At 39.7% G+C, this 22,910-nt stretch overlaps 1 protein-coding gene across 1 annotated transcript in view; it reads right to left on the bottom strand.

Moving 5' to 3' along the window:
- The window catches only part of LOC136867497 (SCY1-like protein 2), a 139,953-nt gene that overhangs the window by 88,523 nt on the left and 28,520 nt on the right, over window positions 1-22,910 (bottom strand). Inside the window, exons 3-6 of the mRNA XM_067144706.2 lie at window positions 19,800-19,944; window positions 17,656-17,805; window positions 10,745-10,960; window positions 5,769-5,885 (exon numbers count right to left, since the gene is read on the bottom strand). Coding sequence (XP_067000807.2) covers window positions 5,769-5,885; window positions 10,745-10,960; window positions 17,656-17,805; window positions 19,800-19,944 — 628 coding nt within the window. The remainder of the gene's footprint in view (window positions 1-5,768; window positions 5,886-10,744; window positions 10,961-17,655; window positions 17,806-19,799; window positions 19,945-22,910) is intronic.

Raw genomic sequence — 22,910 nt, forward strand, 5'->3', positions numbered from 1 at the left:
CTTAATTATGTTTAGCCTTCAGCTTAGAAACTTGGATGGTCAAGGGGTCATCAACATCAGTGACTTAGATTAGGGCCATATGCCACTGTAGCATCACTTTCCTTGCGGTCATCATCCACAATGACTTTAAAGTAACTTAGAAGTTTAGATGTCGGTCCATGACATAGACGCAGGTCACATCGATTCAATTAAGGGTCCATGTTGTATAACCACTGTGTGGCACACACCGATTGGACTGCCTTAATTATACCCAGAGTCCAGAGTTCGTGTTACGAGGGCTGGACCATAACGAATCACTATGATGGTACATGTGGTCTCACATGGAAGCCGAATTTAAGGATTTCCAGACTTTCCTTTCTTAAATAATTAATAATTGAGACAATGGTTTCTAGTAAGAATGCCCATCAGGCAGTTACGTCAAAGGCTCACACAAGTGTTCTGACCTTTATGTAAAAATGATTGTGGTGTCCAGTGGACACAATTGACTTCTATGATACCGTTGACATATCAGAATGCTTCAGAATTTCCTGAATAAAATGGAATCTTTTAAACAGACCTTTCATTCAAAGTAGATAGATTAGAATTACTGAACCCTACCTTTACCTCAGCAAGTGACGAAGAACCCGATACGACCCAAGAGACAGATCTCATGAACTTTGCTGATAGGTAAGAAAGGTAGGTAGGTATCCCTAAATATGGACCTAAAGGGTTCAGTATTTTGTTAAGGAATCTATCCGTTTCAATACCTTCGGTATAGTTCAATATTTACAATAACCACGGATGTGGATGAAGGAAGTGCGGATGCGAAGCGGATGATAATATTTTGTATATCCACGCAGGGCTCTACTCATAATACAGACGGATGAACTAGCTCCCTGAAGATGTAGTGGAGTGCCCAAAACCAGCAGGAACTGGTGATACATGATGGGTTGGCGGCTTAAATATGCAAGCCAAGAATTCGGGAACAATCATGACAGCTGATCGCCGTTATGTCAAAAACTGATTTCAGAAACAAGAGAAAGGGAGAAGAGAGAGATCAGTAGAATGCGGGCCGCATGCGCGGTTGTTCAAGATCGAAACCCGTGCTCATGTTAAATATTATGTCGCAATGGAGGTGGTCGAAATCAAAGGTAAGATGAAGATTCACATACACACATGTCACAGTTATTAATAATAATTTGAAGAACAGTATGGCTACTGGCTAACAACTGTATCACCAGCAAAGCAGATGTTGTTAATGACATCGCCATTGATCCCGATGCCTAGGTTAACATGCTCGACAGCCTCCACCACACAAAAATTGACCATCGCAGAAGATGACTTCCTTTAAAATCCTCCTGTTTGAAATAGGATGAACATATTGTGTAGATGATAAGATTTCAAGTATCACCACTTTAGCCACAAGCTATCCAAAGCACACGGGGGCGAAACGCTGGCAACCAGGAATGAGTTAGCTGGAAAATTTATAATGTCCAATAACGGATCATTTATATTGGTATCCAAAGTTAATGGATATTTTTGCATTTCGAGAATGCCCATTATTTATCCTGATAAATAAATATCTGGCCTGCAATGGGTATTGCAGCTAGTGTATAAAGATACTGTCCAGCTCGATGGATAAATGGTTAGCGTGTTGGCCTTTGGTTACAGGGGTCCCGGGTTCGATTAACGGCAGGGTCGGCAATTTTAACCAACATTGGTTAATTTCTCTGGCATGGGGGCTGGGTGTATGTGTCATCTTTATCATCATTTCATCCTCATCATGATGTGCAGGTCGCCTAAGGGTGTCAAATTGAAAGACCTGCACATGGCGAGCCAAATGTCCTCAGACACTCCCGGCACTAAAAGCCATACGCAATTTCATTTCATAAAGATACTTGGAAGTTGTTGACTTCTAGTACTATTACAGTAGAACCTCGATTATACGTTCCCAGAAACTACGTTTTCCTGTATTATTCATTCAAATTACCTGGTCCCGTGAGCATCTTAATTAAATCACGTTGTAAAAATCCCGCATTATCCGTTCCTCGAAGAAACGATTTCCCGGATAAACTGTCCACAAATTTCCGTCCTATCAACACTAAATCCTCGATCACGCGTTTTTCAAGAAACTGTATCTCACGAAAGGACGGCTACGGCACACTTACGGATCTTGGTGGTAACATCCCGTCATTACGGTAATTTGAGGAAGTACTTTACTGGAAAAGCGATTGGCGGTGAACTTGCATAAGGGACCGTCTTAGCATCGCATTCGGGTGGTATTGTTTAGAGAATCCTCGGAAATCATAAAGCAGATAGTGTCCACAACAACTGGAAGGAGACAGAGCGCATTTTGACAGCTCTACTTGAAGGTAAAATGAGTTTCGTCAAATGTTCGTACTTGCAAAACGTCTACATTATGTCCAGGGTTAGATGTTTATTTTTTTATTTTTTTACTTTTTTTGAGTATATCGCCGAAGAGGTTTTCGGCACTTCCCTCAGGGTACTGTATAGTCACTGGGCTTTCAGGCATGAATCGAAACTACTCCTCCTTATTTTTTAGTATTTTAATATTATTGTATATGCTTATGTAATAGAGACCAGAACAGATGTTACACCTTACATAAATAAAGCCATGGGAGGTTTTGGGGTTGCCTATTACCGTTTTGGTCCTAATATAAGACTGAGAATTTCACATTTTTGTGTTAAAATGTTATAAAAACCGCAGTTGTTTTATTTGCGCATGTTACATTTGAAAACTTCGCATCATTTCACACTCATACCGACTTGTACAGCGAGTTACGTAAAATCAGCTTCATGGTCCATATCGCACTTCAATAGATTCACAATTAAGTATTATTTATTTTCCACCTAGTTGATACAATGATTGCCTAAGGCAATTTAATGGTTAAAAGTGGTACATGTTTCGTATATTGTCAACATCTTCAGCCACATAACACTGTTTAGATGAAAAATACATAAATTGAATTTTTGAGTTACTTTGTCAATTTATATACTTTTCATCTAAACAGTGTTATGTGGCTGAAGATGTTGATAATATACGAAACATGTACCACTTTTAACCATTAAATTGCCTTAAGCAATCATTGTATCGACTAGGTGGAAAATAAATAAATACTTAATTGTGAATTTGTACAACGAGCGCGCTTTCCAGCTGAGCTCAAGGTCGCAAATGACCGTAATTTTGGGAGTGTTAATGATATCTTTTCTCTTTCCAATTTGATTGTGATTAGTGACGGGCAGAATTGAATGTAATGCATTTGAAAACTTGAGAATCGAAATTTACATTGGAAACCATACTGTATTCTCGAGTTCAACATAACCTTTAAAAACCGATGTAGGGCTAATTTACCCGGTACAAGATTTCCATAAACTGACTATGAACAGTATACCGGTGACCAAATTACAACAAAAGATTAAAAAAAAGGGATTTTGCCATCAGGTTGGGCGCTTTTGTATCTAACGTGTGCTTTATTTTATTAGATTAGAGAATTAAAAACTACTGTGGTCGATCATCGTTTGACTTGGCGTTACGGGGATTAGATTTTTCAAAAGGTTCGGCTGATCAAAGTTGCTAAACTGAAAGAAGTTTTCACAGGAAACTGACGTAGTTTCCCCAGTAAAACTGAATGTAAAATTTCGAGATTTTTAAGTCGCGTGTCGGTAAGTAATGTTTAAAGCCCGCCCCGCGGTCTAACTTGCCTGCCTCTCACCAAGAGGGCCCGGGTTCGATTCCCGGCCAGGTCAGGCATTTTTACCTTGACATGAGGGCTAGTTCCAGGTTCACTCATTCTACGATTACTTTTAATTGAGGAACTATTTAATGGTGAGATGGCGACTCCGGTCTAGAGAGCTAGGAATAACGACCAAGAGTATTTGTCACACTGACCATGCATTACCTCGTAATCTCCAGGCCTTCGGACCAAGTAGCGGTTGCTTGGTAGGAGGAAGGCCCACTGGGGCTAGTTTGGTTTGGTTTAGGGATATTTGTAAGATTGTAAGTATACACATTCCATTTTTGTAATCTTTAGTCAAATTGTTGATGGTTCATTCGTTCCTGGATTTTCTGTTTTCCTGTGTTGTAGGTTTTTTCCAGGGTCCCTCCAAAAATGGAGAATTGAGGTTCCACTCTATTATGAATCTCTCTAATGTTTCTGTATTAACTTAAAGTCAGGTCTATTATTTTCATGGTTAGTGCAATTTATATAATTGTTAATGAATGATTAATTCCTTACTTCCTGCAAGGCTCTATACATTGTACATGATCTGAAATGTCCTTGTTTGTATATTTTTCATATTTGCTCAATCTCTCTCTCACTTTCGCTGTCCATTCTAGTCTGCCTTTATTGAGTGTGTGCTTCTTTCTGTTGTATTGAGAACTCATACCATTGGACATTCATAAGAGAGCAATTCATCCTTTATGTTACAAGTGAACTATGTAGGATGAGTGGAATGTAATTTTTTTTTAAAGACTTTATTGGCGAAGTATCATATAATGTTTTATTTATCATGACCTAACCTGTACTGTTATTTGTAGAGCATAAGATAATTTAATGACCTAACCTGTACTGTCTAATGTTGTAACATAGGCATTTGTAAATAGTAGAATTCTGTCTATAATTCCTGGAAAGATCTAGAAAGTTACATAACTTTTGTACTGGGTGTGTTACTTTGTTGGTATGTCTTCTAGAAAGTGTGTTCTGTTTATTCTGGAAAAATACGACTTTCGCGATCATGCGTATTCTAGAATGTTAGTCTAAGTTCTCGATCGAAAGTAAGGTTGTGATTGGTGAGTCTAGGTGGCGATAAGGAACACGTGCACGCTGATTGGTTGCCTCCAAGGCCAGTAATTCCTATATATAGTGAGTGAGGTAGTGTTCGAATAAATTCTGTCTCCTGAATTCTGTCGGTCTCGGTTTATCTGTCTGCCAGCAGCCTATCTGGATGACGTCCCTCCGGTTTTCAGGATGACACACTCCTCGGGTAAGCACTCTTGAATTCCGTTCCTGCTAAAAATTCCGTAATGTTCCGATTTGGTTTTCATACAGGAGTCTGCCCTAACCTCGTCTAGATTCACCAAATTAGTTACTTATGACGCCTTAGTTTTTCTGCTAGACTTACCTGTTCGTTTTCCGAGGCATTCCCGTTTTGTTTCACTATGTATATTGTAGTTTAATAGTATTTCCCTTGGGGTTTGCCTCTCATAGTTTTGTATCACTTTGGGTACGGTACGCTAGATTTTGGATAACCTGTAAATTGCATTGTACTACTGCACTGGTAACTAGATGTACAGCTGATTTGTAATTTGAATTTACACTGCTACGAACAACCTATGTATATCACTGAACTTATAGCTCATAACTTGGAATGTATATGTAGAATTATCTTGTAAATAATATTTTTAAAACTAAGGATCACGGTGATTCATTTCGGAATCCGCTATCTAAGCCATGTCCATGCCTTTGGTAGGTTCCCAGCCCTTCCATCTTCGTTCACTAGTTGGCCCTACTGATAGTTACGTACTTGTTTTGTTGGAGATCTGCGTATGCTAGCTACTGTTTTTCCGAGTGTGTAGTGTTTACTTATATTGTGTATTGTGCTCTTACCCTCCCTTTTAACTGTGTTTGTGCCTTGTTTAGTGTTACCACTGTAGTTGAGGTAACACTTTATATATTTACTCAAATGCACCTGTATGACCCATGATGAAATACAAAACTAATGCTTATGTCTGCACTAAAAATGCTGCTGTATATTTCACAGTTACTAACCTTGGTGAATTGATGAGCATCTGGGCGGAGTTCAGGGGTTATATTTAGAAGCATTTTTACAAATTCTCGGAGTCCATCGGCAATACACTCCAGTCTGTTCATTGATAATTGTTTTAACTGGAACAGAGAAGCAAATAAGGAAAATTACAAGCATTCTGCTAATAGAAATCATGCAGATTCGCCACCGATTTTTGACACACACACACACACACACACACACGCGCGCGCGCACGCACGCACGCACGCACGCACGCACGCACGCACGCACGCACGCACACACACACACACACACCCACCCCCCCTTCATTGGACCTTTCAAGCCTCCACAAATGAACGATATGCCTCCACAATCCTACACTTGTAACTCACTCTTTGGCCTTGTTTAGTTGTACATACCTTATATTTAAATTATTAAAAGCAAGTCTGACTGTCTTCTACCTTTCTCAGCCTCCACGGTCAAGTCCATTATACTCCTAAGTAACCTAGCCTCTTCCACTCATTTCATTTCACGTGGGCCCATCGCCAAAGCCAGTTTTGTGTGTATGGGTTCACCCATCGAGTTTATTTCTGACTCAGCCTTTATCGGCTCTTACTGAGAACCCTCCTACCATTCTTCCTATTTGCACCAGTAATCATTCTCGCTACTTTCATGCCTGTTACTTATGAATAGGACCCAAGTAGGTCTGAAAACAGAGCAATGTGAAGAAACTGGAATACGTAGATCATTTCAGTATTCTCCCGGGATGATGAAATAGTAAGTAAGCAGTTGATGCAAGTGTGATAAACTGATATAACTTGAAAACAAAATTCTCTCACCCATGGGTAAGTAATGCAAGTATCGAGCTCGAATTATTATTATTTTATGATTATGCTTATTATTATGACTTGTAATGTATGGCTATAAAGTGTTTCCATCCATTTAGTATTAGTATTGTTATTATTTATGTAGTCGGATGGTCGCACTGTTTGTGAGGTTATGTCATGAAACTTGTGCTGTATATAGATATTTATACTAGTTCAGTTAATGTAAGAACCTGTAATTAACAGTATATAATTTATTATTACCTATATATATGATTTGTAATCCACTACAGTATTGTGAAACATACTGTAACATCCAGAATGGCACTAGGTAAGACGAGAACTATGGAAAATATTCTTTACATTATATCTGGGCTTTAAGCACTCTGGTATTTATGAGAAGGTCTGTTATGACATATCTTTCCAGAAGCCTGGCCAGGCACATATATAAGGAGGTGGTCTCGATGGTGGAGACGAGTTATTGCTTAGTTGGAGTTATGGTTTAACAGGGATTGTACTTGTGACCTTGTGTTGTGGAAAACATGCTTGTAAGCGGTCATCTGTTTCAAGGTTGTAATCTCCATGTGCTCCATGACAGGCAGTTGTTAACAATGGTGGTTTGTTGATATGGCGTTTTGTTGTGACGGCAGTTAATTAGGTTACTTTGTTTATTTATATTGTGTCAGAAGCATACATAAGTTTAAATTACATATAAGGAAAGAACATAAAACATAACATAAATTCTTCAGTGATGAAGAGCTACATTAAACTATGTGAGCTCAAAACTTTGCGACAAGTGCATTTGGCTTCGCTTTAACAAGGTCTTCTGTTGTGCAACTGAATTGGCATGAACTACATTGCAGCAAATGGGCTGTGGTCTGCTCTTTACACAAGGTACTGTCCACTTCGAAACCCCATTTCTTCTGGTTGACCCTGCACTGCGTAACACCAGAGTGCAGTCTATTCAGTGCTCTCTAATTCACCCAATCTTTAACATGGCCAGGAGGGAGTATTTGTAAATCCAGGTCTCCAGTGCTCATTATCCTGAAGATAACGACATCGAAATAATCATTGTGGAGCTAAGCAACATGATCATTACATCTGTGTACAAACCTCAGAATGAAAAGTTCTCTTTCTTGCCACCTGCAAATTTTGGTAAACACACGAAATCAATTAATTAGGTTATATGCATGTTTAATGTGTAATGTGTAGATAAATAGTTCTAAATAAATACGTGTACAAAATGACAGCATTTTGTGTGCGTCTTTGTGGCTACAACACAGTAAACTTGCTGTTCTGATCAACGACATCCATAAAAAGGAAGTCAAGAATAATTCCTGTCGCGACTCACAGAATATACTTTGGTCAGACTGTCCCAAGCATAGACACATCTGGGAAAACCATGTGTGGAGAGACTTGTCGAAGAGAGATACATATACGTGATGGAACAGTAAATGTAGCTGGACAGAACAAACTGGAACAGGCTAATTTATAACCGTATCCAGCAGGCTGGAGTGAAGAACAACAATGACTCCTAGGGATTTTTCACACACCGATATCAAGGACAAACTAGGCTATAGATTTATCAAAATAGCAGCAGCAATCCAGAAAGGAGTGACACAAGGCTGCAGTTCGTCTCCCCTCCTTTTCAATGGTTATACAGAACAGGCTGCAAAGGAAATCAAAGAGGAATATGGAAATGCAATCACAATCCAAGGAGAAGAAATCAAAACCTTGAGATTTGCCGATGATATTGTTACTTTATCTGAGACTGCAGACGATCTTGAGAAGGAGTTCAAGATGCAAATAATTAAGTCCGAAACAAAAGTAATGGAGTGCAGTCAAACAAAGTCAGGTGATTCAGGAAATATTAGATTAGGAAATGAAGTCTAAAAGAAAGTAGATGAATATTGTTACTTGGTAGTAAAATAACTAACGATGGCAGAAGTAAGGAGGACATAAAATACACACTAACATAACCAAGGAAGGCCTTTCTTAAGAAAAGAAATTTACTCATTTCGAACATTGATACAGGAATTACGATGTTTTTGAAGACTTTCGTCTGGAGAGTGGCAATGTATGGATGTGAAACATGGACGATAAGTAGCTCAGAAAGAAAGAGAATAAAAGCTTTTGAAATGTGGTGTTACAGAAGAATGCTGAAGGTGAGATGGATAGATCGAATCCGCATCAAGAAAAAAGAGATACTGAATCGAATTGGTAAAAGGAGATCGATTTGGCTAAATTTGAGCTTCAGTGGTGGAGTTACGTGAGGCGAATGAAGAAGAACGAAGGTCAGAGCTCTCAGTTGATGTTGCAAGGTTTACAGACAGAACGTTGAAAGCTATCCATAATGTAGATGTGCAGTATGTATCTTATAAACACAAATAATCTCCACACGCTAACTTTAGGAGGGGAGTTTTGAAATGAAAAAAATAGTTTTTTGTGTGCCTTTGTTGATTACTTATACTGAAAATACTACAGTACAGTAAATTATGAAAGAACTCGTCACTCATAATGTTTGAAATATACCAACGTCTGGACTGCATTACTGTTTTGCCAGAGTAAACATTCAAAAATACGTGTGAACCATCCACGGCAGGCCTTGAAACTCATAACTTTCTAACTCCCGCTATTGCTATAGCTAACAACCAACACATTTTACTCGTGACCCCACATCCAAACTGTATTTTCAGTCACACATTCATACATGCCACATTTGATTTCTGGAAACTGCAAAATCCCCGGAAAATACCATTTGTATGTTTAAGAAGACCTTTATTTTCCCTCCAATCACGTACTGCAACTTGTGTCCACACATCATATAGTCCTCTCCTCAGTACAGCTGTAACCATATCTCACGTGACCCATCCTGAACACGATACCACTTAAACTGACACCATGCAAATGATGCCATACAGGGTCTCCCATATAAACCAAGACTATCCAAGCAGCGTTTTTACTCTCCAATACAAAAGCTGCAGTACTGGAGGTGTGCGCATAGTTCTTCACCTCGCCAGTCTGTCAACAGGGTGAGACAGTTATCATTGCAACACCGCATTTTCGTATGTAAAAATTATTTTAAGTACGAGTCGGCTCGACGGGTCCTTCATGAGCACAGATTTGTGTAATTGTAAATAAATTTGAAGCTACTGGCTCAGTGCTCAATAAAAAACATGCACGCACATGAACAGTTTTAACAGAGGAAAAGCCAGGTGACATTGGTGAAAATCTTGGTCACCAAATAAATCACTCACAAACTTAGCACAAGAGCACACAGAGCTACAAAGCTGTTACACATCACACGGGCCCATTGTTTAAAACCTGCTGATCCAGCCACAAGAGTGACATATTGTGATCGTGTTCTTTTTGGATGAAGTATGGTTTCATCTTAATGGTCGTGTGAACAGTCATAACTCTCGCTACTGGTGTGCAGAAATTCTGAATGGTGTTTATGAAGTCCCTTATTATGATAGGAATATTGGTGTTTGGGGTGCTGTTAGTGCTGTTTTTTGAGAAGACAGTAAACGCACAGTTGTACCAAGATCAGTTAATGGAAGAAGAAAAACTGTGTGGGTGGCTTCAACAAGATTCAGCCCCTGCTCACGCAGCAGAACATTCCCTTCTTAAAGTCTCGGAAGTGTTTGCAGTGTTCTCCAGATCTAACAGTGTATGATTTTTACTTGTGGGGTAAACTGAAAGAAACATTACAGTGGCAGAACTCACTCGCGTCAGCCAGAATGTGGTTACCATAACCCAGGAAGGACGACACTTCCAGCTTCATTTATAAGGTAAGATATCATATAAGACTGTATACACGCTTAAAGCAGGGTCGCCGCACGCAACAAGTTCGGCCGTAGCGCAGAGTACGTACACTGTGCATTCGGTCTTAGTTCATATGGGTGAGTCTGTATGTATGCAGCATGCTTCTTGTTTATGGCAGGAACAGATCTGGCAACTGAGTGGACAGAATAATACAAACTTCCAGATTTTTGTATGTCAGGAGCACTGTACCAACCTTGACACAAATAATACTTGCACCCCAACTTTTTGTCACCAAATTTTGAAAAAAATATGCACAGATTATTCATACAAATACATTAATAGTATCAATATTGCATACAAATGATATTTTCTTCCATTCTGATATACAGTATGTACACTAGATATGATACCTCAATACAGTTCCTCTTATAGGAGTTCCAGTCACCACCATTGTTGTTTAAAGGTTGACCAGCATTGTACACAGCCAGAATTAACATGCCCAATGAGAACATGTCGCTGGCTGGTGAATGAGTCAGTGTAAGTGCACATTCAGGAGCCATGTAGTCCAGGTTTGGTTGTGCCAATGGCTGCAGACCAATAACATACTCGCTGAATGGCCAATAAGGCTGCAACAGAAAAACAACACAGTACATTTCAGTTCCAGAAAGTCCAAGTCTGTATTTTCCTAATTATGACTATACACCGCAGTATGAATGAATTCAAACACGACAATCACATACACAATATAATTTATACTCTTTTTTTCACTTATTCCAGTCATGGTAGTTTGAGCCTCTGCGTAATTCTAGCCAGTGTTAAGAAGTATAATCGCAAGTTGCTTTCAAGTCATTAGTAAATCCATAAAGGTATACCCGGGAAGAGAGTGAGAAGAATGTCCCACAATTTGGAACAGGATTTTTGGTCAGCCTTAAAATAATAAACTCAGTTCAAGAATTCAGATCACAGTCTCCACGACTCTCAACGCTCACCTTAAAGGCATCTAATAAAATCTACACTATAATAAATGCCCATGCTCCCACTAATGATAAAAACAACTCCTCAAAAGACCAGGAGGAAACAGGAGAATTTTGGGACCTATTGGACCAGACCATAGATAACATCCCCAAACACCATATAAAATTATTAATAGGCGACTTCAACGCTCAACTAGGCAGAGAAAGAAAATACCGTGACATCATCGGAAAATGGCCAGCACACAAGAAAACAAATAAAAATGGAGAGAGACTAGTTGACCTGTGTAGAAACCATAATTTAATCTCAAAATCTACATGTTTTAAGAGGAAACCTCAAAAACTCAAAACATGGAAACACCCTGACTACACTAAAGGAGAATGGCAACTGGACCACGTCTGCATGGACAAATACCACCACAAAGAGATCTATAACGTCAAAGTCCTCCGAGGAATAGACACAGGTTCAGATCACTACGTAGTTAAAATTAAACTCACTCCCCAGAGGAGACAACAAAAGCAAGCCCTTAAAACTAAAAGAAAAATAGATCCTACCCAGCTAATCAACAACAAAAATTACCAGAAAGCAACTGAAAAAATAAAAATCACAGACAAACTTGAAGACTTAGTACACAACCTTAAACAAATTGCAGAAGACCTAGCTCCAATTAAACCACATAAAAAACACCAATGGTGGAACAGTGAATGTGATGAAACAGTGGAGAAAAGACATCAGGCATGGCTATTACATCAGTCCCAAAAGACAGAAATATCCTATCATAAGCTAGTAAAACAGAGAAAAGAAACTACCCAAGTCTTAAGAAGAATAAAAAGACAACATCATAAGGACACCCTGCAGTTAATTGAAGAACAGTTCAGTAAAACTAAATCAAGGGACTACTACAAAACCTTCAGAAAGCAGCTCCAAAAATATGAACCCCCGACCCTACTGATGAAGGATGAAGATGGTAAGCTGGCCCATAACAATAAAGACAATGCAGAAATTCTGGCTAAACATTTCAACAAGCTTTTAAATTGTGAGGAACCTACAGAACTCCTTCATTTGGACACCAACACCCCGATAAAAACATCACCAGAAAACATCAATCCCCCCACAATAAAGGAAGTCTACCAAGCTCTGAATAAATTTAAAAACTACAAAGCGCCAGGAGAAGATCAGACCTTTGCGGAAATCTGGAAATATGCAGGAACCTCAGCAAAAGTTGCCCTCCATCAACAACTTGTCTCTATCTGGATTAAAGAAGAACTACCAGAACACTGGACAACAGCCCTCATTCATCCTCTGCACAAAAAAGGGGACAAAACCGACCCTAATAACTACAGGGGAATCTCGCTCCTAGACATAACATACAAAATATTTTCAATAATCATCCTTAATAGGATAAGTTTACAACTTGAGAAAGAACTATGAGAATATCAAGGAGGTTTCAGACCCTGGAGGAGCTGTCCTGATCAGATCATGAGTCTTAAGTTGATAATGGACTATAACAGGAGAAGAAACAGAGATATGGTGATAACATTTGTAGATTTCAAGAAAGCTTATGATTGCATCCATAGAGAATCTCTGTTTAAAATTTTAAGACACCTTGGACTACACCCCAAATTAATAAACATGATAAAATTGACTCTCACCAATACCAAGTCAAAAGTGAAGTTTAGGGGTGAAACATCAGAGACATTTGAAATTAAAACTGGACTACGGCAGGGAGATGGGCTCTCACCACTATTATTTAACTGTGCTCTAGAAATGGTAATGGGAATGGTTTAGAAAATGTCCCCCCAAAATAAAGATTGGCCGAAAAATCAAAACAAATTGCCTGGGTTTTGCTGACGATTTAGCATTACTAGCAGTGGACATAAAAGAAGCAAAAACCCAGATATCAGAACTTCAAAACATTGCAAATAAAATTGGCCTCAAAATATCATTTGAAAAAACAGAAATTATGCCCCAAAAACCAACACAGCTAAAAGAAGTCACCATAAATGGTAATAAAATCAAAATAGTAACTCAGTTTAAATATCTTGGAGAAGTAATAACACATAACTTAAATGAAAAAATCTCAATCCAAGTAAGAACAAATAGATTAGCTAAAGCACAAAAATTAACATGGGATATCTACAAAAAGAAATGTCTATCAATAAATACAAAAATAAAACACTACAACACAGTTAAAAACCGGAAGCTACATATGCAGCAGAAGCACTCTTTTACCTGAATAAACAATCAAAGACTGACAGACTTCAGAAAATTGAAAGGAGAATTGGAAGAACCTGTATCAACAAAAAATATCAGAAAGATGGACAGTGGCGGTTAATACCTAACAAAGTCGTGTACAAAGAGCTAGAACCCATTACAGATACTATGCGTAAGAGGAGACTGGGATTCTTTGGACATATCATGAGGATGCAGGACTCGAGACTTCTGAAACAACTAGTACAACACAATCTCGTCTCAAAAAATACCACAACAGGATGTAAATGGATCAGAGAAGTAAGAGAGGATCTGAAGGAAATAGGCCTTACAACAGAAGACACCAAAAATAAGATAAAATTGAATACAAAACTCAAGAATACAAACCTCCGCTTTACCCTTACACAAAACAAACCAACAACACGCACATTTTCAACTGAGGAAAGGGCACGAAGATCGGAGCGTCTGAAGAAGTACTGGGAGGACCGCAAAGCCCGAACAATCCCTTCAAAGAGACCTGAACGACGGACTGACTAAAGTGATCCTATGTGGTCATAAAAGAAGAAGAAGAAGAAGAAGAAGAAGAAATCCATAAAGTTAATCCCAATAAAGCATACTGGATTTTCCAAGCAATTACTATCAAGTTCTGTACAATCTAAATTAATCCAAGCAATAGAGGTCCGTCAAAAGGCATGGTTTGACAAGTTCACAGTTTCCAACTGGTTCTCGTAGATATTACCATACGAACTTTAAATTAATGGTTATAAATGAAGTGGAATCAATCCGTCCGTCCATCCATCACAGCCTGCACGGTTGCTAGGTAACACTGTCTGGCCATCCATCCTTACCTTACATCACAGCCTGCACGGTTGCTAGGCAACACTGTCTGGCCATTAATTCATCCATACCTTACATCACAACCTGCACGGCAGCTAGGTAACACTGTCTGGCCATCCATTCATCCATACCTTACATAACAGCCTGCACGGTTGCTAAGTAACATTGTCTGGTCATCCATCCTTACCTTACATCACAGTCTGCACGGTTGCTAGGTAACACTGTCTGGCCATCCATTCATCCATACCTTAAAACACAGCCTGCACGGTTGCTAGGTAACATTTTCCGGCCATCCAACCACACCTTACTATACGCGCACTTTTTCTTGAGCCCGATTTTTACGGGGTGAGGAGCAAGGAGGGAGTGCTGCCAGTTCCGGTTATACTGCCAACTGGATGGAAATGAAATCTGAATTGAATCGATAATATGATCGATCGATATGAATTTTCTAAACATTTATTATCTTACATCAACAATTGTGTCACACATACATTATTTAACATTATATAACATTTCTCAATGCGAATCTTGTTCCCAGCATGAATTATATAGTTTGGCTTTGCTGTGTAAACAACAACAGTACGAATACATAAAGTGTACGCCAGATGTCGCACAGCGATGAATAAGCGATTCATAGTTTGTGTTTCAAAGGTTGCCGATATGGATGTCGAAGATAACCGAGGTCTACCGATTCAGCACTAGGGAGCTCCGGGCTCAAGAAAAAGTGCGCATATAGTACATCACATATGCACTGTTGCTAGGTAACATTGTCTGACCATCCATCCACACCTTACCTCACATCCTGCACTGTTGCTAGGTAACACTGTCTGGCCATCCAACCACACCTTACATCACATATGCACTGTTGCTAGGTAACATTGTCTGACCATCCATCCATCCACACCTTACCTCACATCCTGCACTGTTGCTAGGTAACACTGTCTGGCCATCCATCCATACCTTACATCACAGCTTGCACGGTTGCTAGGTATCACTTCCACCACACATTTTGTTACGATACTATTTCATTACACAAAATTTTGGATGACTGAGCAATAAGGCATAAATACCATATTTACTCGCATATTAGACCGCTTTTTCCCCCAATTTTACAGCCAAAAAGAGTAAAGGGGGGTCCAATATGCGATAACCTCAAAATTGTGTACAGAGAACAAATGACTTCTAGGTTATAAAGAGCTATAAATTGTACGTGTAAACATTCTATACTATTATATAACCAACTTAGAATGTATTTAAGTGTTATACTGGCTATTTTCATCGGAAGGCAGTATTTCTAAACGTAAAAAGACAATAAATAGTGAACACGACTTTTAGGCCTACGGTACATATAAAAGTCTGTTTTAGTTACTCATATCACGTCATTCATTACATCTCATTAATTCCTCTGGTGAGGTTGACGTCAGGAAGAGCATACGGCCGTAAAAACTCGCTACGAAGATTTGTCTCACTTCATACTCGATCCCGTAGAAGAAAGGGATAAGGGCATCGTGTTATCCTATAATTAAATATTGATACAAAAGAAGTTAATGGCCAGTCATTTGCCTCTGTCAGTTCAGCAGTAGGCCTACCACACAGTAAACCTGATCACCTGCTTTCATTTGAATTATCGCCTTGCGCCACCAACTGCCCTGCCATGCTACCGGCGTGTCGGCATTTTAAGTGACGTCATCTTCACTGCTATCTCTCGTCAGTCGCGTCAGCCGTGCACTGCAATCAAGATCATACGAGGTCCAGTCTTTTTGAAACTTTAAAAATTTTTTTTTTCCCGATTATAGAGTCTAAACAGTGTAAATCTATTCCCAAATGGTCTCTGATATTCCCAGTTGGTGTATATGTAGCAGAAGCCACTCCTTCCGAATAAAGCAGTGATGTAGAAGGCATGCCCAACCATCAGCTGATAACTAGTGTATGTTGCGAGTTGTACTTCCGAATGCAATACATAGCAACTGGAAACATTCTTTTGATAACTGCAGCTGTTGAAACACAGACCCTTATTTTTAAGTACATTTCATGCTTGTTCTCTACATTTATCACGTCAGGATTTGCGTAAACAGCTGTCCATGATATAAGACAGGCCACATTGTTTAGGTTAGGTATATTATCGACTTGATAGTGCCAAAAGTTCGACGGAAAAAAATTAAAATAAATAACAGGAAAATATACCGCATTTATGGATATCTACAGGTGTGGCGGTAATGCGTTTTACTATCATAATGTTTAATTTCGTACGTTCGTTGTCTCTTTTTTTTAAATTAAAGCATACCCTAGTATGTTTTGTTCGGCATCTCCGAAAATCGTTTACAGAACGTGGGGACATAAAATTATTATTTGTTAGGTACATTGGCGAGTAAAACAACTGTTTTAATTTGATAGCTTTTATCATGTTTTAAACTTACTTCTCTCCAAATATATACCTATATTGACCCGAGTTACGAGATATTAAACGACCACTTCGTTAATGATCTCGCCTGCTGTATAAATAGCAACAACCGTGAATATTTCTCAACTAAAGTAAACTCGTTTCCTCATCTCGAGGTGGTACAGCTCTTTTTAGGCACACCCGCAGTGGAGGGGAGTTACATGTACCGCTTTTACCGCATATCAGCCCTCGTGCCATTCGTAAATCTCTGGAAGTACAGTACCGGGAATCGAAGTCAGACCCCCGAAAACAGCATCTAATTGTGCTAACCATTACACTGGCGGACATTATTAACTACAAAACACAGACATATAGCATGATTGATGCAGGCTTGCAATGCGTGGGTTGGACACGAAGCTAGGCCTATTCATCTATTTCTGCGACGTCATCAGAGCTGCAGTAGACCTACGCTACAGAGGCGGACATTTCTTAACTATGAAACACAGATGTACCGCATGGATTCGACTCGTTTTCATTGCGTAGGTCGTACGGACAAATCTGTGCGATGTCATCAGAGCTGCAATAAGACTTGTACCCGCTTCGAAGTGGAATCGTCATCGTTCTCTGAGAATTACGTTGGGGGGTCTTATAGGCGAGATTTATTTTTTTCATTTTCTTCGTCTCGAAAAGCCAGGGGGGTCTAATACGCGAGGGGGTCTAATACACGAGTAAATGCGGTATGTCAAGATGGTGGCTTCAAAATAGGGGAACATCTTAGATTCAGGGCTGACTTATATTGGGATAAATATTGTAGTATTCTTATTATTGCACGTTTAAGGGGCCCAGCATCAAGGCCATTTCTCCTACTCTACGCCTTCACAAGTTTTAAATTAATTTCCCACATAAAAATGGTCAGCTTACCTGTATATCTTGTGCATTCTGGTTTAAAACACAGAAATCAAAGCCAAAGATTTTCCACGCTCCTTGTTGGTTAACAACAATCGATTCTGGGCCTATGTTCCGGTGTAACAGTTTGACATCACTGTGCAGAAATGCCAGGCCTTCTCCAATCTGAAATAAGAAACAGTCTAAGCACTTCATAACAAACTATAATGGTTAGTTCTCGATTAACTGTAATTATTCTCACTTGGGAGGGTACACAATGACTTCAGAGAAGGAACATCTGAAGAGAAGTTCACATCTTCACATTGTAACTCCAGCAAAAGGTTTTGTAAGAGAAGTAAAAAAAAAAAAAAAAAATAGTGTTTCAACAGTAAATATTTTTAATTACTGTATTAAAGGTTTAAAGTGCCTCCTCTGTAACGAGTTCGTAATAAAGAGTACATTTACAACAAAGGTGCTGATAGTACTGTACCTCTAATTTGAACCTTTCATTGAGATAAATTTACAATACACTGAAAATCCACAATACAAGGTTAGATTACTACTAGGCACAGTAGATATACACTCACCGGCGAAAAAAAAAAAACCTAACACTACGTATTTCAAACAAAATTTAATGTTAGTCCATTGTACAATTTAAATGTTATAACATTACAACAATATGGCAATGTATGGTGAGTTAATTAGCCCATTTGAGAAGTTTCAGCGCAATAACTGATAAACATTACTGAGCGTGACAATCACAACACCGATACTGCCGTTTCCCGCCTTTTGACAAAAATAACCACAAACAGCTGTCTTAAGGTCTATTGCTGTGAATTTTCATGCTGCTTATTTTTATGGACATTACAGCTTGTCTACAGCAGTAATTCAGGTCATAATGGTTCTTTCACTTGAAAACGCAGCAAGTGTCCTAGCATTAGTGGAGGATGGGCGCAGTATACGCTATGTAGCACATGTTATAGGCATGTCTTGTTCTCACATGTTCAGAACTGTTTACAGGTACAGAGAGGACAATATCTACACCTATAGGCCCGGTTCTGGTTGTAGAAGAAGCACTACTAAGCGCAATGATCACTTTCTCGCAATGCAAGTTCGTAATCGACACACAACATCTTTGGAGTCCAGAAATCGTTTGCAGCAAGTGGGGGGGCACGAACATCAGCGAAAGGACAGTAAAAAGCAGGTTGCATAAAGTGGATTAAAGTCCGAGAGGCCCACCACAGAACCTCTGCTTACACGTGATAACCGCGCCTCTCAGATGCAATTTGTCAATGCCCATCAAAAGTGGACAGTGGAGCTCAGTGCAGTTCACAGATGAATCCAGATTCTGTTTGGGGGCATCAGATGGAGGGGAGAGCGTTATTCACCCTGCACTTTCTCTGCAAGGACACCGTTCAATGGAGGCTCTGTGATGGTCTGGATTAGGATTACCACTGATGCATGCACAGAGCCTTTGTTCGTCGAGAATGGAAGTCTCGATAGCCCACCGGCACATCGAGGAGATTTTCGTGGATCACGTGGTGCCTTTTGCTCCTGTCATTTGCGAGAACAGTCTAATGATGCATGACAATGCTCACCCACACGTTGCCATTTATGTACGTGAGTACCTGGATGAAGTCTGAATTGAGCGCAGGGTGTGACCTGCTCGTAGTACTGACCTAAACCCGATAGAGAATATCTGGGATATGCTTGGGTGATGAGCTAAGAGTCATTCCCCTGACACACTGGCTCAACTTCGGGCTGTGCTCCAGGCAGAATGGGAGATCATACCAGAAAACATCTTAGATTGCATTCTGAGCATGCCTCATTGAATCACAGCTGTAACTGCAGCTAGAAGTTGTAATGAAGGCAATGGAAATGTGTTGAAAACACATGGACGAATGGACTGCATACGAAACTGTGCAGAGCTCCAGATTTCAACATTTCCAAATTTGTGTTGATAGAATGTTGTGACTGTCACGATCAACAATCTTTATCAATTATTGTGCTGAAACTTCTTAGATGGGGTTATGAATCATTGCCATATTGTTATAATGTCATAATATTTGATTTTTACCATGTTTCAAATGGATGAACATCAAATTTTGTCTGAAGTGTGCAGTGTTTCCCTTTTTTTTTGCCAGTGAGTGTATTTGGTTCAATAAGAAAAACAAACTCACCTGAACTAATCCATACTTTATTTCTACTTCAAAAAGTCTGTAGTTTTTCAGGTGATTTGGAGGAGGTGAAGGCATATTTTCTGTAGCTCCAAGGATGTTTGCCAAGCTTGCAAAGACTGGTTCTGTTGCAAATGCCAAGCTTTCTCTGAAAGACAAGGACAGTAAAGTTAATGCACACACAAGGGACTAGTTGGTATCCATAATATTTATCACGTGAACACCATCCGATTTGCACGTGACACTGCGATACTTGATGACAAATTGTTCTGAATGGGATCAACGAAAAAAGCAACGAGCCTGGACTTAAAATAAACATTAAAGAAACAAACTTGAGACCGAGCAAGTTGGCCATTTGGTTCAGCTTGCATTCAGGAGATAGTGGGTTCAATTCCTACAGTCAGTAGCCTTGAAGATGGTTTTCCGTGGTTTCCAATTTTCACACTAGGCAAATGCTGGGGCTGTACCTTTTATGTGTTAGTATCCCCTGCCTGTCTTAAGAGGCAACTAGGAGGGGCCGCAGGGGCTCTGAACTTGGGAGCGTGGGATGGCGACCACGCGGCCGTTAGCCCCAAGTCCTGGCATTGCTTCCACTTGTGCCAGGCTCCGCACTTTCATCTATCCTATCCGACCTTCCTTGGTCAACTCTTGTTCTTTTCTGACCCCAACACTATTAGATCATTCAAGACCTAGTGAGTCTCTTGTTTTCACGCCCTTCCTGGCCCTCATCTCTCTTTGGCCGATATCTTCATTTTTCGAAGTGTTGGATTCCTTACTTTCTTCTCTCTGTTTAGTGTTATTTAGAGGATGGTTGCCTAGTTGTACTTCCTCTTAAAACAATAATCACCACCACCACCACCACCACACCAAAAAAAGAAAATCATGATAATCAGGAAACAGAAAGAGAAAATCTCCAACGCTGTGTCACCCTAAATGGAAGTGGCATCATATTTCAAGTACCTAGGATAATTTAAATTTCAAAACTTCATATTATTAATAAAGCCTTACATAAGCCAACGCAACAATGGAATTTGAATATGGAAATCAAAATCGGCATAGCACGAAGTGTGTTTCTAAATTAAAACACTGTTCCTGTATCTGTGACTTCTGATTCTAAACTCGTTCACATGTTGTACTGCTGTACGGTGTTGAAGAACGGATACTGAATGCATGACAAATATAAGATCAAGTGTGACTCAGCCATTATAGACGGTAGTTCGTGGTTTCGCTACTGCAAGCGATTATATCCAACACGTGCTCTAGTAGTTCCGGCTAGCCGGGTATAGAAAAGTGCAGGAGACGTTACTGCGCGAGATATTTCAGCGAAAAAGTTGAATTTTCTTTGCTTTCAGTTACTAAACTCAGTTCGTTGTGTGTCATGTATCTTAAGCGGCTTGGTTCAGCATGCCCTACTGTTTTGTGCCTGGCTGTAGAGTAGTTGATGATATGCAATTTTTTTCACCACTGAAGGATAGAAATCAGTTCGAAAAATGGGCCAGAACTATTCCACGGAAGGATATTGAGTTAATGCGTAATAGCAGAATTTGTCACATTTATTTCTCTGATGATTCGATAGTAAAATCTGATAACTTTATAGTGAATGGTGAAAAAGTGATCTCTCTCGTGTAAGATGAAAATTACATCCAGGAGCAGTGCCTCACATTTTCCCTTATTTGCCGAAATGCCTTTCAAGTGACATTAAGTCCCGTGAAACTCCCAACAGGAAAAAGAACTAGATACCATCAGGAAGAGAAGAAAGAAGATTGAAGACGGGAGTGCAGCAGCGAATTCTTAGCTGCCTGCAAGTCAACTGCGAGAGGACTCTACCAGAGTCTCAATGTGGTTCTCGATCCTCCAGAGATACTGTTGATATGATCTTTTGCGCAAGGCAATTGCAAGAAAAATACAGAGAACAACAGAAGCCTCTCTATTTTGTGTTCTATGACCTAGAAAAGGCCTTTGATAGTGTTCCAAGATGATATAGATGTTGATTCCCATAGGGAATCTGAAATATTTGTTCCGAATGAGTAAATTTATAATACCAATATAAATGGTCCGTATAGTGTTCCAAGACTCGCCATGTGGGCAGTTCTGAGACGCTTTGGCTGTCCTGAGCATTTTATGGACCTGATGCAAGCACTTCATGATGGTATGACTGGACAGATTCTCCATCAAAACAACTTCTCCAAACCATTTCCAATTACACATGGATTGAAGCAGGGTTGCGTACTTGCTCCACCCCCTGTTTGCCTTGTATCTGGCGGCCACGCTATATAAAACAACAGACAACCCTGGCGTAGAGATTAAATACTGCTTTGATGGTGGCCGCTTCAGCTTGGCCAGACTTCACTCATGAAGACATACCAGTGTTACTAGAGTAACTGAAATGCAGTATGCCGATGATACCACGTCACTGGCTCTTACACCAGAGGAACTGCAACAGTCAGTCAACAGTTTCAAGGATGCAAATGACCCTTTTGGCCTCAACATCAACGCCAAAAAAACCAACGTACTTGCTCAGCCTTTAACATTACCATCTCAAACACCAAACTAGAGCAAGTAGACCACTTCATTTACCTTGGGAGTATCTTGTCAAAGAGCTGCACGATATGAAAACACGCTTCGTGCTGCCCATGTGACCCTACAATTCGCACAAAACAAATGGTGTACCAGGCTGTAGTCATCTCCACACTTCTCTATGGCTGTGAAACATGGACCTTATACCGCCGTGACATCAAAAAGTTGGAGCACTTTCACCAGCAAAAACTAATGAACACCAAGTGGGAAAACTACGTCTCTAATGAAGTTCTCGAGAAAGCATGTGCTAAGAGTATAGAAGCATTGGTCGTTGGCCGTCGCCTCAGATGGGCAGGACATGTGCACCGTATGAATGACACCAAACTGTGATGATGATGATGCTTGTTGTTTAAAGGGGCCTAACATCGAAGGTCATCGGCCCCTAATGGTACGAGATGGACGACATGAGATGATAAATAAAAATTAAAAGTTAAAACGTTAAAATGTATGCACTGACTAGAGTTTAAAAGAAATGGTGATGAAAAATGATTATGAGATTAAAACAATCAGTGGATCTAATTCGCAATGCCTTATTTT

Source organism: Anabrus simplex, chromosome 3 (genome assembly GCF_040414725.1).
Source record: "Anabrus simplex isolate iqAnaSimp1 chromosome 3, ASM4041472v1, whole genome shotgun sequence".
Classification (NCBI taxonomy): domain Eukaryota; kingdom Metazoa; phylum Arthropoda; class Insecta; order Orthoptera; family Tettigoniidae; genus Anabrus; species Anabrus simplex.